Consider the following 1239-nt stretch of genomic DNA (forward strand, 5'->3'; position numbering starts at 1 on the left):
TGATCCACCCGCCTCGGCCTCCCAAAGTGCTGGGATTACAGGCGTGAGCCACCGCGCCCGGCAACATCATTGAATCTTATGGATTTAGAGGTTATGTCCAGTCACATTCTAAAAAATAAACTACAGATACATAATCCTATATTACACAGTCAAGAAGGTATATGTCATTCTTTAACACCAGTATGACAAAGGCCTTCTACTGTACACAATCACTACGTCATAAGACTTTAAAACTGGAGAGAAAAAAAGAGGATTACCCATAGAAGGGATTCTATTGGTTGAGGATGAAGCAATCCCATGACTCCATGGTACCAAGACAGTCCTGCACCCATCATGAAAATACCAACACCACTAATTAGTGAAGAAATATAGCGCATATTCGAAAATCCGTACCTGAAAAATAGAAAAGAATATAGTTTGCAAGAAATACGAATGGTTTCCTTTAAAAATATAAGCTTAATAGGTCAATGAAAAAGACTCAGTATATCAAGATGTCATAATTTTATACTAAGATGCAAGTGCTAAGCTTGAAAAGCAATATGTAAAGCGGAAAAAAAACTGTAAGATCTTTGAAAATACATAAAAATAAAGTGAATACCATTTAATTCAGGTATTTTCTAATCTCTTTTCCAAATAGCCTATTTTGATTTAGAGAGCCACTTTACTGTTATGTACCACAAATCCTCGTAAAATTTATCTTTTAAAAAATGCATTCAGATGTTTAATGAACAGGATAACATTTAAATTTCCTTGTAATGCAGCTTTTAACTGAATATTTTCATCTTTTTGTGCAGCAGTCTATGATTTATATTACCTATAATTTGATGCTGGATACAGAAGTTTACAACACATAATTTATTGCTAGTTCCGAACAGGTTAGCACACAGGAACTTTTATCTATTACTAGAAGTAAGATCTTCAGTTTTCTGGGTGTTTTCATGGTGTTGAAATCTCAATTATTTTTCAAGCACGCTTCATCAATATGTACATTATTTTGTATTATTGTAATAACTGACATAATACTTAGTATTAAAGGTGTTCAAAATATATTAATAACATACTAGAGGAGGAAAAAAATCACTCTTTCATAAAAACATTTCCTGGAAAATTTAGTTCCAAACTCAAACTCAGTGGCACTCTTCTGAGAAATACAAATATAAACAAGAATTCTTAATCAAACTGCTCTTGGAATTCCTTTTTGCAAAGATGTAATCCTGCCACAGGAAATTCCCAGTTTAG

The 1239-nt window shown here is 32.9% G+C and overlaps 1 protein-coding gene across 2 annotated transcripts in view; it reads right to left on the bottom strand.

Annotated features, from left to right (window-relative positions):
• The window catches only part of SLC30A9 (solute carrier family 30 member 9), a 108209-nt gene that overhangs the window by 20937 nt on the left and 86033 nt on the right, over positions 1-1239 (bottom strand). For both annotated transcript variants that reach the window (XM_017544912.2, XM_017544913.2), the window contains one exon: positions 258-393. In XM_017544912.2, coding sequence (XP_017400401.1) covers positions 258-393 — 136 coding nt within the window. The remainder of the gene's footprint in view (positions 1-257; positions 394-1239) is intronic.

This window comes from Cebus imitator, unplaced genomic scaffold, assembly GCF_001604975.1.
Source record: "Cebus imitator isolate Cc_AM_T3 unplaced genomic scaffold, Cebus_imitator-1.0 Scaffold173, whole genome shotgun sequence".
Classification (NCBI taxonomy): Eukaryota; Metazoa; Chordata; class Mammalia; order Primates; family Cebidae; genus Cebus; species Cebus imitator.